Consider the following 19,140-nt stretch of genomic DNA (forward strand, 5'->3'; position numbering starts at 1 on the left):
GGATAGAATATTTGTGCAATCGGTGAGATCAGATTCTCTCCACGTGTGTGCTGAGTGAGCAGACGAGACTGATGGAGGTACTGAGGGGGAGGACAGGGGATGAACAGCAGGAAAGCAGACAGGCGGAGAGGGAGGGGAGGGGGTCAGGTGGCGTGACTTTTTACTCCGCGGCTCACTGACCTTGACAATGGAGCCACAGCCAGCGACTCGGATAGCTCTCTCCGGTAGCGTCTCTCACTCTCACTCTCTGCCTCGCTGTCTGTTTCTCCCTCTCTTCCTCTCTCTTCCTCTCTATCCGCTTGCTCGTAGTGAGTCTAGCCTGCTGGCTGTGACCAAAATGCACCACCATCTCTCTGCTGCGACTCACCCCCTCTTACCTCACGTCTGCTCTTTTACCAGACAAGCGGGTTTAAAAAGTCAACTGCGCATTGAGCCGTCTAGACTGAAGCCGGTCAGCAACCTACCCTCCCCACCCCCCAACTCCCCTCCCCAACCCCCGACTTGTAAGTTGCTGGCTACAGTGGAAAAACGGATGAGGAGCAGGTGACCTTGCTGAGCTCTGTCCCTCATTTCTAACCAAGTGCAATATGGCGCTATGGCTATTATATAAGCATAATTACCACTATGTAACAATACACTGAAAGCTAAGCTCAAGCTGGGCCTGGACACATTAACAGTGTGACGATAATCTTATACTCTTGGACAGATTCACTGATAAAACAAGCAATGTAATGGCAACACCTGAATTTATGTTAAGTATCTCTTATTATTTTCATCACATGAAAATAGAATGTGTATCAGTGTTCTGCTGTTTACATGTAAAAAGAGATACATCAATCGAGAGCCTAATCTTCTTTACAAGGTGTCAGAGGTATGTAAATGAGAGCACACACTCTCCAGATAATGTACAAACTCCTGTGCCGAAGTGAAACTTCACAGTCTGCTGCCTGTTACTCTTTTGATGTTTGGTTTTATGAGTAATTTTTAACTTCCTGTTTTGGACACCAGTAGCCACAAACTGATTTACTTAACGCACGCTTGGTATAATTGTGGTTAATTGTACTTTACAGTGCACAAACAAATCATTTAGTTGGGAAACCTACCGTATGAATTAGCTGTCAGACATTTGAATAGTACAGCTTGCGGTAGCGCACAGCTCATGTTATTTTAGCATTGAGAGAAACACTGCATTCTTCTTGCAAGTGTATCATTTTCCTCCTGTCAGTTGATGAGGTGTAGTGTACAGCACCCTGAAGTGTGACATTCCATGTAAAGCAGCGCGTGATGGTTTTTTAAGAGGTGTCTCCAGCCAGCCAGTGGCCCCGCCATGTGCAGTAAGATGACTCTTTCCTCCACTGCACTGACAGCTTGATTTTCCAACAGAACATTAAACTGGATCAATTAAGCTGACTTTAAATGCCAGAGTCTGCTTTGCAATCCTGCCATTGCTCTTCATTGGTCTGGTTATCATACCTTCTTAAGTTTGTGGGAGTAAATAAAGTAGCAGGAAGTTTTTCAACTTCTTTTCATGGTGACCAGAAAGTTCTCTTGACTTTCGGGCCCTGTTTAGACCTGATATCAACATTCGTCCTGAATGATCCGATCACAAGTGGACAGCAAGTGTAAATGCTCCCCAAGACACATCGAGGATTTGAGGTCCAATCACCCAGACCTAGAGCTGTGCGATATTACGATATATATTGCAGTACGATATGAAAATGTCTACCGTAGCATCCCTCTGTCGTTTATATCATAATTTTAACATGTAGGCTACTTGTTTAGCACTGTTGCTACACTAACGTTAACATACACTACGGTTGTGATTTGATACGGCGTGTAAAGCACAACTCAATGTCGGAATGACCGTTGGATATCCAAATTTTGAGCTCAAAACAAGTTCATTGTATGAAGGCGAATGTAACTGCAGCAACGCTACTGCTTTGTGGTTGCATTTTCACGTCACCCGCAAAGACTCGTTTACGGCACCAATCGCTTGGGAGTTGACAGAGGCAAAGACGGAGGAGAGCGCAATGGAAGACGAAAATAACATTACTAGTAAAGTTACATCAGACGCAGATACAGAAGCAGAACCCCAAGAAGCCGAGCCGAAAAGGGGGAACCGGAATTCAATCGTTTGGCTTTGGTTTGGTATTAAAAAGTCAGACACCGACCAGACAACGTGAATCTGCAAAACATGCTGCCAACAAGTTGTTACAAGCGACTCGAGCACATCTAAACTTTTCTACCACTAAAAGACACGACATGAAAAACAGTACAGAGACAGCGAGAAGATGGGATAAAACCTCAAAACCACAATGTGGCGAAAAGAAAAAAAAAAACACCATACGAGCCTCAGAGCTTGGAATATTTTTACTTATATCTTATGTGTGTATGTATATATGTTATTATTGTGTTTGTATTTTCTGTATATATCTATGTGTGTATGTATTATATATATTGTGTGTGTTTATGTGTATATATATAGGTGTTGTTTATATGTGTCTATATTTGTGTATTGTATTATTGTTATGTGTTATGTATATTATGTCTATATGTGTCTGTATATTTGTATGTGTGTATCTTATGTATTATTTGTGTGTTATCTTGTCTATTATGTGTATATCTGTATATATGTATGTGTGTATCTATGTATATATGTATGTGTGTCTATATGTATATGTATGTATATGTATGTTATGTTGTATATGTAATATGTATAGTATTGTATATTTATATTGTTATTATATATATATTGTATGTCTCTATATTATATATTGTTGTATATAATATATGTTGTATTATGTATCTTTATCTATGTATGTTGTATCTGTATATATGTATGTATATGTATAGTTGTATGTATGTATATTCTATATGTTATTTTTATATGTTATGTATTATGTATTATGTATATGTATATGTATATATGTATTATCTATGTTATATGTTGTTATGTTATAATGTTTATGTAATATATATGTATATTATTATATTGTATGTATATCTTATATATTTTGTTGTATATGTTCTATATGTTTATATATATATTGTCTTATGTGTATATATATATATATGTATATTTATACTTATTATTTGTATATATATGATTATGTTTATGTATATGTATATATGTATATGTATATGTATGTATATATATGTATATATATATATATGTATATTATATATATGTATATATATATTATTATATATATGTATATGTATATGTATATGTATATGATATGTATTCTAATATGTGTATGTATATGTATTATATATATGTATATATATATATATATGTTATATATTAATATGTATATATATTATATGTATGTATATATTATATGTATATATGTATTATATCTATAGTATTATGGTATATATATATCTGTTATATATATATGTATATATATATATATATTATTTGTATTATATGTATTGTGTATGTTCGTTATGTGTATTTATGTATTTATATATATATTGTTCTATGTATATTAGTATATGTGTATTATATATGTATATGTATGTATATATATATGTATATGTATGTATATATATATATGTATATGTATGTATATATATGTGTATATATGTAGTTATCGGGATTTAAAATTAGCTATATCAAGATATAAAATTTTGTCCATATCGCACAGCACTACCCAGACCTCATTCTTTAGGTGTCCTGAGCCACATTAAAGCCAACTGCTCAACTGACATCCGAAAAAAACAATAAGAAGCCACAACAAAAGGGGCATAAAAGATGACACAGTGGCTGAGTTCAATCTGTAATGTGCATGACATGTTTGTGCTCTCTTAACCAGCTAATATGAGCAGCAAATGTTTCTGAATACACTGTATGTTTCAACGGCTCCAACTGTTGAACTTAGTAAATGCTTTGTTAAAGATTCAACTGAAACCCTCAACAATTCGTACAATTTTGAGCATTTTTTAGTGAGAATAAACTTTAAAAATGTGCTGTGTATGACAAATTATAACTAATTTCTGCATTCTCGTAAATTTGGAATTAAATGCAATGCAAGTATTTTTTTTTCCTTGTAAAAACTGTCATGACATCGCTGACCCAGCATTATGTGTCATACTTTATTACGTCTGTGAACCTGTTTAAGTTGATTTTATCATTAAGATCAAATTCATAAATTGACAGTAAATGGTAACCAATATAGTTTACACGGCAGAAGTCCCCAGGCTCCCTTAAAAAAACGTTCAGTTTTGAGAGTTCTTGAGATAAGAAACTTTGACAAAAAAAACATGACAAGCCCTGAATTATTTGGACCATTTGTAAATTTGGCAAATGCTGGAGATTTGGTTCATTCTTACTGTATAAAACACAGTGTCCGTTTGCCCAGGTGAAGTTTCTGTTTATTTGCATATAGAGGGGAACATGAGATCTGATCACAGATGGTCACTCGAGATGCATGTTAATGCCAGGTGTGAACTGCTGGACTAAGAGCTGTCCACCTGTGATCAGCTTGCTCAGGATGGATGGGAAAACCAGTTCTACACAGGTCATCAGTCACCAGTTATTACTTTTAAAAACAGGACAGAGTCAGAGTGTGGGGCAATGTGTTTGTCAGAGAAACTCTAACCTTACATTTCCATGCAGTATAGGTGGCCTTATGTCAGACTACACTACAAAGAGGAAGAGAGTCCAGATGTTTTTGCTAGTAAATATATCTGACTCTTCCATAAATGGTGAACCACTTTCAGAGGTACTGTAGCATACATTTCCATAGTGCCTATTAACCTCTGCTTGCATGTGTGATGTGTGACTGATTACACAAGAAAGGACTGCAGACCCTCAGTGTCAGGAGAGATCTCACAGAAGTGTACCCAGTGCTTCATCCATAACACCTTGGGAGGCAAGGGTTGGAAAACCAGTCAAGCAGCACATATTGATTACCCCCTAGAGAATGTGGGCCGAGCGCAATATGTGAAGCTACTTAGAAACTTCTTGTTTCTTTGAAGGTTTATCTCTCTTACATCTTTGTCTATCCCACTAGTGCAGCCCTCCCGCCCACCTTCATCTCCGCTTTCTCTCCTTTTCCCACCCATACAGCCTTTCTCATCCTGTCATCCCTGGGCTGGTGGTCCGTCCCTTGGGGAGGTTAAGGGGCACCGTGGGTGAGAGGGAAGTAGGCAGGTTGTGCGGGCACCGTGCTCGCCTTTTCCCACAGCCCACGTCAAATGCTGCTGAACCCTGACCCCAGTGGGTCCTCACTCTGAAAATCAGTGTGGAACGCAATTCAACCAGCCAGACCCTATTCAGGACTGGACTCACCATTGGGTGAGAAAAAAATCTCCCCCCATCCCAATTGTGGTCACTGCCCTCCCTTTTGTCTGCTGGCCAAGCAGGGTCGGACGACCGGCCGCCACTAGCCAGGACAAGACTTCCGAAAAGCCTATTCAGCATGTGATTTGACCCCCAGGTTCCATTGCTGACTCACAGGGATCAAACGCTGGGAATCCCTGGGGGTTCTCTAGCATGGAGTTTTTCATCCATTGAAACGAACCCTTTTGACAAATCTTGAAATGACGAATGATTTTTTCTAAAAAGGTTCCGTGATGGCATAGCAATTTATCTACAGAAGTGGCCGCAAGAGAGCACCTCTGTTTCAGTCATTCACTTCTGAAATACCGTACTGTCATTGAGTTTACACATAATTAACTGAAAAAGATGGAGCTCATGGGACAGCTGTCATCCCCTACAATTGGGGTACAAAAATGCTTGGCCTTGGCTGCAGCATTGGCTGTACACTGCTGATTTTCCTGGTAATGATTAAAACCGTTCAGAAGCTATTCTGTAACAGAGGGAATTAATTGTGCATAAAAGTAAACACATTTTCTACGTATATCTCCTTTCATTTTGATTCTCCGCCCAGGGAGCATTCATCAGACACCACTGATGTGTGGATTTAACAAACACAAGTTTTGTAGAGTGACGTAACCCACGGTTGGTTAAAGTTGGACTTTCAACAGCTGGAAAAGTTGCAATTTAATCCCTGTTGTGTATTTGAACAAACAAGCCGTGGTTTTATTATAACCTTCAATTTATGATTCGTTTTCTGAGTAGTCTTTTGTCCCATTCATCCCCTCCAATGCCATCTACAGTAAGAAATGTCTCTGTGAATAACTTACAGAACAAGCACACAACCATGTACATATGCACTGACGCAGAAAGAAACACTGTAGAGCTGTGTTCATCATTACGAGTAGGAGAAGGTATGCAAGGCAGAAAAGTTAAGAAACCCAGAAACCTTGACTTTCAAATATGATGGTCCCATGGCATATGAGAGTGTGTTGTGTGTGTCTGTTCGTCTATGTCAGAGAGCGTGAATGTGTGCGAGTGTGTGTCCAGTCTCCAACCTGATGCATGGTTTAAATCTTTTGCAGAAGGGGAGCACTTTGATTGTAATGCCGCGTGCTGTGTGCTAAAGCGGAGGTCTGCTGCAGCTTTAAAGCTGGTCAACTGTCAGGACTGGAGCGTGAAAGGGGGGCCCCAGAGTGAAAGGGGTGGAGGGTCCCACTAGGGGGGTCCTGGAGGAGGAGGGGTGGCTTGTAACGGACCTCCTGGGCTTTGAGGGCCCTCTGTGTGGGCTGCTACAGCAAGGCGGCCTTCTTCACAAGAAGAAGAAAGGGAGGGCAGGCGAGCTCGAGGGAAGGTGCTGGCGCATTTGCCGCTGCAACAGGGAGCATGGGCAGAACGCCAGCTCACCCGTTCAAGTCCCAGAGACCAGATGTTCCTTGTCAGCGAGCTCTTGGCCTTTAATAAATTGAGTTACTGTAAATCTGTAATAAGGCAAGGCAAACATAGGCACCCCACGTCCCCCGCTTCACACACATCCCAGATATTGTGCCCTCACAGACATTTCTTAGAGTCCCACAGGTCAACCCCTGGTGAAGGGGCCATGTCCCAGCTACTGAACCTGCCAGTTACTTTTCACCCTGCACGCGAGGACGGATGTTATTCTTTCCTTTTGCCCCCAACCCGCACGCTAAGTATTGGAAAATGTCATTCATGCTTCTAGACTGTTGGATCACCTGGTTTCTGATCTTCAGCCCTTGATCTTGTTCAGAGACCTGACCCTAAAGGAAAGGTATTTTGAGATTTTATTGAACTCATGGCTTTAGTTTAATAATCTTGTTTGGGCAAATGTGCATTAGGTCTGCTTGTTTTATGTGCCAAAATCTGAGGGGGGTGTTGATCTGGTTTTCATAAGTTTGCTCAGAAGTATTATGGATGCTTCTGCTGAAAGTGGATAAACATTGAATTATCACCTAGCCCCAGTTCTCAGTGTTTAAGTATTTCTGAATATGTGTATTGCACACACTGCATCTGCTGTTGACGCTACAAGACTTGACGCATGGGTCATTTACCCAGGTAAGAGCAGCCAGTGTTTTTGGAAGTCATCTGATCTCCTGCAAGAAAAATAAAAATAAATGCCTCTGTGCTACTGAAGGGTTAGGGAAGAACATCCCCTGTGCAGTCTTACTTGGATTTACAGCACCTCTGAGGATGGCTCTTGATCTGGCAGTGGTCAGTTGGCTTTGAAGAGAAGTGTACCGCAAGTGAATCACTTTGAACCTGCACTGAACTGAGCCTGAGGGAGACCCATGGTCCCACCTGAGTGGAGCAGGACAGTAAATCTAAAGGCGGCTCAGTTTTTGCACCGTGACACGGGGACGTAAGTCTTAATTTGTTGCCTGCAGAATCCTCTGGTCCAACAGTTCTACAACTATGGCTTGGAGCCAGGGTGGCCTAAACGCTTTTACGTGCTGGCTAGCCTAGATCGTTTCCATAACAAATGGAAGTACTAAATTGAAAGTCCATATCTTTGTGTCCTTCTACCACTCCCTCGCTACATGCTCGGACTTCAGATTTTGGTCCTTGTATTATCTGCTTGTGTTGTCATAGGTTTTAAACTTTACTGATTACTGATGATTGACCTTGGCCTTTGTTACCCCTCTGCAAAAACCTGCGGCAAAAATATTACAGCCAACAGATAGTTGAGGTATATTTCAAGACAACAAGAAGAGATTAGAAAAAAACAGGTCATGCTGTAAAATGGCAACATGCAGCAAGTGGTTGTTTGCCAACAGCAAATAAACAAAGAAAACAATTAAATGTTTGCTTGTTCAGAATTTATTCAGAAAAGGTGATCCATCTCCGATTAAACTGAAACATCTCAGGAAAGCCTAAAAACTTTTAAGCAAAATGAAGGCCTTTTTTTTTTCAGAATTTTGCAGTCTCCATAATTTTTTTTCTAATGCAATACTTGAAATTAAAAACATGTTGATGGAAACATGGCTCTTGACAAGTCCTGAGAGGATGCCTGAATGAAATGTTGTGTACTCGAGATGGGGCAGGGTTTGGCACGAGGACCATACTGAGCCTTTTTAACTACTCCCTCTGTGCTGTGCCATCTGAGAAGCTATCCCAACAAACTTCGGGGGGGGGGGGGGGGGGGGGGCGGGGGGCTGAAGTCCTCACCTCACATAATCTGGAAACAAAGGCAGTCGTGTCATGTCCCTCACCTACAGCTGATACTTTCTCTTAACAGGTGATCAGGTCATTAGCTACCTTGGGCAGGGCTCACGAACAGTAATCCCCCCCCCCCCGATGGAAAACCGTGGGTTCGTTGCCCGAGGTGTTACAGCCTTGCTTAAATAGGCTTTAGGTTTTACTTACTGGCTAGTGGGCTGTTTCATTTGACACCTCCCACAGTTTGTGGTGCAATGTTTGTTTTTTCACAGGCTTCCCAAGTGTTCCTCTCTTGGGGACCTCCGGGCTTTCTCATGTCTTTAAGGCTCTTTAGGTAAGCCGGAAAAGCAAACAAAGGCATATCTATTATATGGTAAGTGGATCTCACATTACCCTTCCATTTCAATGCAGTCGCCAGTGTGGGCCACTTTCCAAGTGACTGATATTTTCACAGGGGCCAACATGTCAAGGGATGGTGTAATTGATTGTCTTGGATATTCGAGTATGGCACTTTCCCTAGACCCCCTAATGCTTCCTTCTCCAGTTATATAGCTTACTCGTGTGGTGAGGATTTGACACATGACAGTGAAGCAGGATAGACATGTGGTCATGGTACATATTAGGACAAGGGCATTGGAGGCCATATCCACCACTGAGTGACTGAGACACTGATATTTTACAGCTAACTGTCTAATAAAAAATGCCCTTTGAAAATATCTAATGCTGTATATAACAATATGTTTGGCTGCTTTCTGCTTGCCAAAGGTAACTTAATGCACACATGCTCTTAAGTAGCCCTCGAACTAAGGATGTTATTTTAGTTGATAAAGGATCCCTGCGGAAGTTTGTCCAAATGAAAACCTCAAGGCGTAAATCATTGGTTCTCCAATGAGTTGATTCTCCACAGGAGTTTTGATAGTTGCCTGCAGGAAAGCAACGTTTAAAGGATAATCTATCTGTTTGAGTAAGTCTTTTTTATCAGCTCCTTTTTTTTTTAAACAAGGCTCAAAGGCAAAATCTTCTCAAGTGAACATTTCCTGTTCTTCCTCTTATGATCGTATTACTTAAACAGGAAGAGATTATTACCATTATTTGATATTATTGAATTTAGTTTCAATATTTTTCTCAGACTTTTGGAACCCGAGGCAACTGCAAGAGCCAGACAGAAATTGCCCTAAAAGAAAAAACTGAGAGTTGACAGCGCAGGTCATTTAACTTTCTTTTACGATACTGATCTGCTGTCGGAGTGTATCCAACAAAGCTGAGTCTGCTCCATCTGGCTTTGCTGTTAGCCCCTGCAAGAACGCTGGATCTGACTTTAAATTTCCCAAATACGTTCTTGTACATAGCGCAAGACCATTGAAGCACAGCAAGTCCTTTTATCAGAAAGATCCTGAACATGGCATGTTGACTGAGTGTACTCTGTTGTCTTGGATCTTTGCCATCACACCCGTGAGAAGGGCACTTAACCTGAATTACTCGGCACGAACTCGACTGCCAGAATGACTATAGGAAAAATACAGGGTAGAGATAAAATAATGGGATCGCTCTATGGAAATTGTTAAGTAAATAAATCACCATTGCAAACATGGTCAAGGTGGATTGTAATTAGGCTAAACTTGTACAATTTTACAATCAACAGATTCAATTTAATTTAAGGATATAGGCATTTGAGCAGAATGCACCTGCTTTATGGCTTGAATCCTTCGTTTGTTTTCATCTGAACACCACTGCAGAACAGAGGACATATATTTTGTCAGAGGGATTTCCTAAACATATATTCTCAGTGGCCAACATTATGCACCTCCATGACTACAACTTGGCCTCAGGCATCCTTCTATTCTCTCCTGTCCAGTCAGACTTTTTTTTTTTTTTTTGCCTCTGTCTGCCTCCCTGGTGTGTTTAGTTGGTCAGGAGGCCAGAGCAGGGCTCTGCTGGCAGCAGACAGCCGCTTAAGCTCCTTTTATTCTACCAGGATATCCTCTTGACTCGACATGATGCCAACAGTGACCATCGCATGTAGTAATCTGGCACAGGTCAGGAAGAAGCTGCGTACACGTGCCATGCATGCCCATCCGCTGCCTTAAAGAGCCTGAAGTAGTCTTGCCAGGGTTGGAGCTTAAGCTAAGCTGACTCGCTGTGCAGACACTGGGTCACAAATTGTCAACTCTAACGATGTATCTTAAATGAAGTGACATTCCCTCCAGACTAATTTTCCATAAAAGTGATTGCTGAATTTTCTCTTTTAATCAACACGAAAAATTTATTCTTACTGAAGGAAACTTAGTATCTGGGCTATTGGTGGGTCAGATACCAAAACAAACTTGGCCAGCAAGACTGATTTCCAAAAGTGATAGAATAGGTACTTACAATTTCCCATCCCGACCAACTTCTCCCTCACCTCTCCTTCATAAAATCAATAAATCGCTTGCATACTTAAACACTTATTTATGTCCTCCGTCATCAGTTTATCACCCAATCTTTCTTTGCTGTTCCTGAGTGTGAATAATTGTTAAAACAACTGTAAGCCATCATCTATATAAACTAAACTATGTTACCTTTTTTGTTCAAGAATGATCAGATGTTGGTGCAGGCAGACAGTTATTACAAAGTTATTCAAGTGTAGTAGTTCAATTCACCAACACTGAGGTGGTGAAATAGGAATTGCACGCATCAACCTTGAATTGCCTATATCACAAAATTTAGTCTCTGTTAATTTGCTTAAAAACCGGGATTTCACATAATAAAACTACATTGCTGTGATGCCAGCTCTCCCTGTAGCACTCTTAGCTTTGCAGTAATCTTCCACACACTGAATGAGCCTCCTGCATAATTTTGCAGCATTGTTGGCATTAGAGTCAGTTTGCAAGGCTTTGACCTCTAACACAGGTCTTTTTTTAAGAAGTCATGCACTAAAAGTGGGTTTGATTGACCGCATGTTCACCTTGCAAAAAATGGTGACACATTTCTGTCAAAGTTATTCTTCCAATAGAATAATGCAGTAATGCTGAAAGTCACTGTAATTGAAAAATGTCTAATGAAAATTAAATCTATAATCCAGCTCTGAACAACTTGTTACATTCAGACATCACTCCAACTCTTCAGGTCTGTTGCCAGAAGGTTCTGCTTTCCTGGGTTTTATGGCTCTCCCCACAACAGTATACCTCGGTGGTTAACACAGCAAGGTTCCAGCAGCAGGAATACAGTTGACACAGACACAGGTGATTAAAGATTTTTTGGCACCCTTATGCATGTATAAGCCGCTTTCTCCCATGCACCAGGCGAGGCCCCCAGTCTATATGACCTAGAAGAAGCTAGACTGGATGACCCAGTGGTCATCCTAGGAGCCATCTGGCAGCCAACGTCTTGTGTGGCTTACCCTTACCACTGCCTCACGCAATTCCTTAAGCAAGCATAAGTGTGCTTAGGAGGACTTAATCTCAGAGAAACTGGTTTGGGCCACAGTGTTGACTGCTGGTGTAGATGCACCCGGCTGTTCATGGGTCACGGGGTTCCTTCGCTCATGTAACACTGAGACAGAGTTTTTGGCAATTGTGGCCGCCTGTTGTAGGATTAAAGTCTGTGGATTGGATGTGCCCTGTCAATGAAATGTGGCCTGTATGAAGGTGGTCATACCAACAAGGTATTTAATACATTGGGGATTCTTTTTAATTTCAAGCTTTTCATGTTCTCATGACTGCACAACTGTAAAGCTGCACTAAAAACTTAATAAGTCATCTGAGTTCATACAACCAATCTTACCAACGACAGAAGGCATCTGCCGCGCCCATGGGTGTGTTTCGAAGCAAGGAGGGGAAGTGAGAGAAGCTTGAGCCTGTCTGCACTTGCAAAGAGGTCACTGCTGGCCTTTTGACTGTCTGCCAGTGCAGGGGCCAGAGTCTTCCAGAAGAGGGCCTTGGCTACGGGCAGACAAGTGAGCCAGCCAGCCAGACAGGCAGCCAGCCGCATCGTCTACAGTCTAGGTCTGGGGCTACAGCCTGGACTAGGGCAGCTCAAGTTACCCAGACAGATTTGTTAACACTGTTTGGGTCCGCTCGGCTTTCTAGCCAGGCCTCTGAGCCAAACGTGGCTGAGGTGACTTAATCTGTCATTAAACTCACATTACACCCGGACAGAGACTCGGCTCAGGGGCAGAGACAGCGCTCACTCTCCCACTCAGTGGCATGGCTGGCTGGATTTGAGCAGACACAAAGAATACCCTCCTCCTCCTCCTCCTCCTCCCCATCCTCTTCATGCCACACACCATGGCACAGCTAGACAGCCCAGCACGGTCTAGACAAAAGCAATTTCACTTGAAGTTGAAAAGTCATTTGACTGTGTGACGGGCACCTGTGTGGATACGCTGGTGTTTACAGCGTGCGCTGATGTATCTGTCTTCTTGTGTTGGACACAAGTTTTTGAGACGGTTATCTGCTACATTGATTTTAGGAATTTGTTCAGTCATCAATCTTCATTTTATGTTTGCAGAAAATATGCAGAGATACTATCTGAATCTAAACAGATTTTGATTAAACTCATAATTTCTAGTCATGTAATGTCTTCACAGCATTGGTATTGATGAGTGTCCCCTTTCCAGCTTGTGTCCACAGACACTCAATGTGAAAACCAGATCACAGTAATCAGTACAAGAAACCATTAGGGTCGACTTTGGGAATGTATCATCAAGCTCTTTGTATTTATGGTTTAAATTTGAATATTTTCTGTCATCTTTTTAAATCAGTTTTGAATACTTCATCATATACTGGTCCAACTGATAATTATCATAAGTGATAAAACATGAAACTGACTAAACATGGCGGGAAATTGTTCTTGTATTGCATCAGTGACATTATTAGCATTTAGATTTTTGTCTCCGAGCTGCTGACAGTACACATTTGTCTTTGTGCATTCCTCACTGGCTATCAGACAAACAGGAGGAGATGGCTGAACTTCGCTCATGTCGGGCAAGCGAAATTGCTTCCATTACTCTCGGCTTGAAAATGTCAGAAACCCTAACAACCTGCTGTACCTTCAGTGGAGGTCTAAGACATTGTTTCCCTCTGCTGAGATTTGTTTTTACGTAACAGCTGGTTCTGGTTCTCCCCTCAACCTTGCTGCACCCCCACTGTCATGAGCTGCTAAGAGCCTGCATATGAACTTTATAATCAACTGTTACAAAGAACAGTGCCAAGCCAGCGGGCCACAGGCGTCTCACATGGGAAGACTGTTTTATTTCATTTAGTTTTTTTGTTCTTTTTTATTTATATATGTCTTTACTTTGGCGGCATTCTGGATGCAAAGCAGTGTTTGGACAGTTTCATGGCTGTGCCTTTGTGTATTTGTGAGTGATTATGTGAAGAAAACACATTGTGATGGAAGTGATAGTTTGAACATTTATGAAAGAATAAACATTTGTTTGAACTTGAATGAAAGAGCTCTGAAGGATTTTTTGATATTTTTCTGATATTTAAAGAGATTTCTCCAATTTCAATAGTAGCGATGATGATCCTGAAGCCACATTCACTATGCTGTTGTAGGAACAACACAGCCATATCATATCATGCCATGAAAATACCATTTAGCATACTCACTCTTGCTAAAACTGATTGACTGTTTTGACTGACGGTTTCTCTCGGTTTTCCTGCAGGTTAAGAAGTACTTTGAGCTGGAGCCTCTGGCCAGAGGGAAGCGCTGGATCTTGGAGGGCAGCTCCACCGACAATATGGAGGCAGTGAAGGAGATATTTGGTCAGTTTATTAGTCTGTTGGAAGACAAAGACACAGAGCCTGCAAGGATATGATGCTAACGCTGCTAATGCTAAGAGACATTAGCAGCTGACCATGAGGAAAACGCAACGTCCTGCTGGTGCCCATGTACACACACTCATGCACAGACACAAACATGCACATGAAAAAAATAAAGCAGAAGTTGGCCTCTCTCTTCGAGAAGTGTATTGTATGTTATCTTCCCTTCACTGCGCTCTCATTTTTCAAATTGGATGAGTGTGCACAAAGCAGCAGTCGGCCACTGCAGCCTGACAGAGAAGAGCTGCCATCAAAGCCACCCGATGTAAAGCAATCAAGAAAAAATTACTTCCGAACTTTGCCGGAAATGGAAATCTTGTTTACTATTGTCTGTGCCATTGTGATTAAACCAGTGGCATGTGGGACATGTGGCATTCCCTCAGCCACCATAGGACACTAACACACACATTCTCACTCTCTCTTGCACACACACACACGCACATGCACACACACACACACACACACACACACACACACACACACACTGTCACACACAAAGTGGAGCCCAGGTTGTCTGTAGATATGTTTAACATCTCCAGTAATTACTTTACAGGATGTTTGGGTGGGCACTGTTGATGTTCTTTCCACTGAGAAGTACTGTACAGCTGTCAAGTGTGCTTCTTCTGTTGACTCGGTAACAACGAATGTCGTTGTGTGATTGGAGTGCGTAGTCCAAAGCCTTGTGTTATGTACGGTAGTTACATATCGGTGTGTCACACCGTGTCTGAATATCTAATCTGAATAGTGTAGTCTGAGTATCTCCATGGAGTATTATGTACATGCAAACAAGTACATTGCCGTGTAGCCTCCTGTGCAGCCATACACAAGTACTACTAATCATGTGACTAAGTGCGACGTGATTTTTTTGGAGAAGTGAGGAGAAAGTGGGAACAAGTCTGAATGCTTTTATAAATGTGCAACTTAGAATATATTTTATAGCTCTGTATGTTAACATTATAGAGCTACGTTCAGATTGTTTTATATATCATACCACAATTATTAATTCTTTCAAATCAAAGACCAAAAAAGATTAAAAAGCAAACAAAAAAAAACACTGCGATGATTGACCAGGCTGGATGTTGCCACAAGATAGAGAGATCTGATGGATTTAGTTTTGTTTCAGTGTTAAGCAAATGTCATGTTTGTTTGTTCTTTCTTTGTTTTTCTACATTTTTACTGTATTTCTTTTCCTTTCCTTTTGAAATTAACACAATCCCTCTTAACACTGGCGAGTGACTCCAGTCTCCCATCAGGATGGAATACAAACTCTATCAATCAGCCACAGCAACAGCTGCATCTGACAAGTCCCTGTCCGACACCCTTATGCCTTCCAACTGTCTGTGAAGACCCCTCCCTGTCTGCTCTCCATCGCAGACCCATGCCCAACCTCATCCCAGCACTTCCCAACCGGCACTGCCCTTCCACTGCAGCTCTGCTCCCTGTTCCGGTTACTGCTCAGTGGGGTTTGAATCCTACACCTTTCAGTCCGGCTGCCCTCGTGTGGACTCCACACCTCTAAAATGAGTCGTTCTGATTGTGCCACAGGTGTGTGGACGATGTTCACACCTCCTCCCTAGGTGCTTGTCTTGTTGTTGTTGCTTTGTGTAGTATTTTGTCAGGTTTTTAGAGATCTCATCAATTTTTGTACCTGACGTGAGATCAGCCAGGTAGTTTTTTACAATCTGAAAAGACCGGTGCATTCAGTCACTTGAATGCAAATAAATCTGTCAACTGAAGAACATACCAGTGTTGGACTTTGCGTATCATCTGCTCACACATAGGTTTTAAAACATTCACTGTAGCCGTTTTTTTTTCTTTTGTATTTTTTTTTTTCAATCATGTGTTTTGTCTAAAATGGCAATTAAAGTTTTAAGAATTTGAATAGTGTCTTCCTAATTATTTACATTTTGATTATGTTCTTATAATGACTTCTTCCAAAAGTTTTATGTATGTAGCTCATGTTATTAATGTTTTACGTGTTTATTAGAAGGAGACATTCAGAGGTATGAATATCCTACTACATCCCATCTTTATGAAATGTGTGATCAGTTGAATGTAAACATGCGTCTGGAAACATTTTTCTTCAGTGTCTCTCATTTGTCATTTAAGGTGACCTGTGGAAATCTGAGACAGTGGAGGTTAATCTGGAAAGCACAGATGAGCGAGTGGGGGTTGAGCCAGGGTTTTTCTTTTATTTAAAAAAAAAAAAATCACCCAAAGTCAAAGTGTAGCCGCTGAAGAAAGTTTTGAGTGGAAAGTTAACCGAGTGAGACAGGAGTTCCTGATAAATATACTCCACTCTCTGCTACCTCTGCCTCCCCTTTTCTTCTCCTCTTGCCCTTCTTCCATCTCTTTCAAATTAACCGTGTGGCTTTAATACAATGTGTGTCATGCAGGTTGCCCTGGCGACTCTTTGATCCTGTTTTCCAGTCTCTGCCTCTGGGGCAGACGTGCTTCTCTTCAGTCTGCTGCACACCAGCTCTGGAAGCTGCTGCAGCCCTGAGACAAACCATGGGCTGCTGCGCTCGTCTCGCTCCCCCCTCTTCTTCCTGTCGCTCTCACTTTCTGTTTTTTTGAGTCCTCTCCATCTCTCTCTCTCTTCTTGCTCTTTTTTTCCTCTCTGTAAGGTTCTCTCCATCTTTCTCTCTCTCTTTCTCTCTCTCTCTCACTCGCTCTGCTTCCCTTTGGTCACGCCGAAGCAGCCCTCCCTCAGCATGGGCATCGAAGATGCCCAAGGGAAGGGAAGAGGCCAGGACCTCAGCGAAGCAGCCCTCCCGGGAGAAATAAGAGAGAGTGAGAGGATCTCTCCTTCTCCCTTCCACTCCTCCTCACTTGCTCTTTCTGTCTGTACAGTTGATTTTATTCCGCTGAAATTCCTCCCACACTGAACCTTTACCTGCTCTACCTGTTTAATTGCTGGTGTCTGGCCGTGGTGTTGGATTGGGGGGGAGGGGGTTGTTTCCTCTTGTCTTGTTTGGCAGCAGACCCTCAGTGTGGTTTACAGATAAGAAGAAAGTTATGTTGTTGTTTTGCGGTAATATGGTCCAGACTTTCACAATCCGCCTGCGCTCACAGTCGCATTATCAAGCAACAATAGCTCGATGTGTTACTGTGATGGATATTAAAACTTTCAAGTCTCTGCAAGTTGATTTTTTATAATTTACTAAAATGAATGGTAATTAATGGCTGCCTGGAAGGGAGGAAAAAAACACTGAGGAATCTAACCAACAAGCCTAATTGTTGGCACTAATATGACGTGTTGCAAGTTTAGTTTTTTTCCTTAGCATGTAAAGAATGACGCCATGCAAAAAAAATGAACTTGCAGTAGAGTTCGAACATGCCAACCCCAAACATTCTTGCAAATCTGCAGCTTCCAGCAGAGATTTTAATCATCGCACTTTTTTGGTTTTGATTTTCTTCATTTATCTCATTTTCTTCCTCCGTACAGACCTGTGTTCACTCGAGGACTAAAAACCAGCAGAATGAATGGAGCTATGTGGGCCTTTGTAAAATATTGCTAGTAGCTTCAGGAGTGTGCTTTCACTGCTCTTTACACTGAACAGACAGAAAATCTGTTTTTCTGCATTTCAAGCGCATCTGATGATCGGCCCAAGTGAAGAAGAACAGTGCTGTGTTTGATAAATCCACCCACACCTGCCAAAAACAATAGATGTTACATAAAATATCAACAAAAACAAGAACAAGTACTGGCAATATCAAATTAATGACAGATTTTAGGAAAAATGTCTGAAGTAAACATTAGTGCGTCCAAACAGCTGCAGTTTAAGCTCTCCAAACAAAAAATCCCATGTAAAGATTGTATTGAATTGTTAAGCTTTTTTTATTTTAACCCGAAAAAGCTCAACTTTAACCTCCTTCCAGAATACTGTGAAACTATATTATATAAAACAAAGTTACAGGAATTTTAGTGCCAGCGTTGAATATTTTGGTAGGTACGGCTCGATGCCACATACAGTATAACGACCCACCGCAAGTACAAACAAATACCATCACACACAACAAAACGAATCCTGGGAGCTTTGTGAAATGCAAATTGCGCGACCCGACGGGGAACCTAACTTTCGTTTACATGACAAACAAAAGACGACATGTTTTCTTAAACTCTGCAAAGAATTCCCCTTTTCTCTCAGTTCTTCTCCCGTCCAGTGTGTGTGTGGCAGCATTTTCTGCTGATAAGACCCAGCCAGGAGGTGGAACAGATGTTGCCCTGACATCCATCTGGGCCTCGTACCCCTGCTCTGCCTCCCACAGCCGACGCTCCACGCGGGATACCCCGCATTCCCGACCCCGCACAGCAAGGGGCCGCTCCTACGAAAAGAAAGCTCCCCTGCTCTGGATCCTTCGAGCAATGACGCAGCACAGAAACCGCCTTGATGCTGCTTTCATTCGTGTTGCGTGTGACGGAGAGAGATACCAGTCAGTTATCAGGCAGGACTTTTGGGTTCATTCGAGGTGTTTCCTCTTTGTTTCAACACTCTCTCGCACACACACCCTTTTGAAAAACAAACACAAATGACGGAAATGCATCGATATGACGTAGGCTTGTGAGAAAATGTTCCCTGGACCGAATAATCATTTCCAAATATGTTAGACGAAGGTTCCACCAAGTCACAAAATTGTCTTGATTCGTGTTACTCCACATGTTTTCATTTATTTCAAGGTGAAATTGTATCAGAGTTGATTTTTGGTTCTCATTTCCAGGAAATGAGCCTAAGAATAAGCCATCTTTCCCTGTAATGTTGCACTTTTACACTGGAAAGTTGTTAGTTTTGTTTTTCCTGAAGGTGTGAGAGCCAAGTCGTCTGGTTGATGTCCACC

General features: G+C 41.6%; 1 protein-coding gene across 4 annotated transcripts in view; it reads left to right on the plus strand.

Moving 5' to 3' along the window:
- LOC115581552 (ADP-ribosylation factor-like protein 15) overlaps positions 1–16,183 on the plus strand; it is a 105,967-nt gene extending 89,784 nt beyond the window's left edge. For all 4 annotated transcript variants that reach the window (XM_030416726.1, XM_030416728.1, XM_030416725.1 and 1 more), the window contains one exon: positions 14,145–16,183. In XM_030416726.1, coding sequence (XP_030272586.1) covers positions 14,145–14,297 — 153 coding nt within the window. In that variant the 3' untranslated portion in view covers positions 14,298–16,183. The remainder of the gene's footprint in view (positions 1–14,144) is intronic.
- Positions 16,184–19,140: the final 2,957 nt, after the last annotated feature.

Source organism: Sparus aurata, chromosome 5 (assembly GCF_900880675.1).
Source record: "Sparus aurata chromosome 5, fSpaAur1.1, whole genome shotgun sequence".
Taxonomy (NCBI): domain Eukaryota; kingdom Metazoa; phylum Chordata; class Actinopteri; order Spariformes; family Sparidae; genus Sparus; species Sparus aurata.